The 1,050-nt window shown below is 42.7% G+C and overlaps 1 protein-coding gene across 1 annotated transcript in view; it reads left to right on the forward strand.

The window, feature by feature from the left end:
- The window catches only part of PHF7 (PHD finger protein 7), a 14,504-nt gene that overhangs the window by 3,777 nt on the left and 9,677 nt on the right, over positions 1-1,050 (forward strand). Inside the window, exon 4 of the mRNA XM_003789372.3 lies at positions 391-482. Within this exon, the coding sequence (XP_003789420.1) occupies positions 391-482 (92 nt within the window). The remainder of the gene's footprint in view (positions 1-390; positions 483-1,050) is intronic.

Genomic DNA, 1,050 nt, shown 5'->3' on the forward strand with positions numbered 1-1,050 from the left:
CCCCGCCACCTCTAGTATATGGGACCGGCACCCTACTCCTTTGAGCCATGGGCACTGCACCTTCTCTTCCATTCTTAATGGTCAGCTTGAGCAAAACCTTTAATTCTTTTTTTTTTCTTTTTTTGAGATAGAGTCTCAAGCTGTCGGCCTGGGTAGGGTGCTGTGATGTCACAGCTCACAGCAACTTCAAACTCTTGGGCTTAAGCAATTCTCTTGCCTCAGCCTCCCAAGTAGCTGGGACTACAGGCACTGGCCACAACACCCAGCTATTTTTTGGTTGTAGTTGTCATTGTTGTTTGGCAGGCCCAGGCTAGATTCAAACCTGCTAGCTTGGGTGTATGTGGCTGGCGCCAAGCCCCTTTAATTGGTTCTTAATATTCTCACTTTCAGTTTGCCGGCTATGCCTTCAAGAACCTGGGGATCCCGAAAAATTAGGGGAATTTCTTCAGAAAGACAATCTGAGCGTGCATTATTTTTGTCTTGTGAGTATAAGGCCTCCTTTGCTTTAAAAAAAGTTCTATGGCTTCTGATATACAGACTATGCTCTATTTTTGCATCTAGTGACTCAGTTCCATAGCCCTATTTGTTTTTCTTATTACCTCTTTTAAAATTCATTTTTAAAAAATAATATGGGCAGGGCATGGTGGCTCATGCCTATAATCCTAGCACTCTGGGAGGCCCAGGCAGGTGAATTGCCTGAGCTCACAGGTTCAAGACCAGCCTGAGCAAGAGTGAGACCCCGCCTCTAAAAATAGCCAGGCGTTGTGGTGGGTACCTGTAATCACCACTACTTGGAAGCTGAAGCAAGAGAATCACTTGAGCCCAAAAGTTTGAGGTTGCTATGAGCTATGACACCATGGCACTCTACTAAGGACAACAAAGTGAGACTCTGTCTCAAAAAAAAAAAAAATGTTCCTGGTATAAAATCTATCAGTTTAAATACTTCAAAGTATAAGAGAAATAAAATATGTCTTCCAAAAGCAATATTCCCAGTTGTCTCTCTCCCTAGAAATAAATGCTATTAACAGAACATCCTTCCAGTTTTTTTTT

Source organism: Otolemur garnettii, unplaced genomic scaffold (assembly GCF_000181295.1).
Source record: "Otolemur garnettii isolate 467f Iridium unplaced genomic scaffold, OtoGar3 scaffold00032, whole genome shotgun sequence".
In the NCBI taxonomy this organism is placed as follows: Eukaryota; Metazoa; Chordata; class Mammalia; order Primates; family Galagidae; genus Otolemur; species Otolemur garnettii.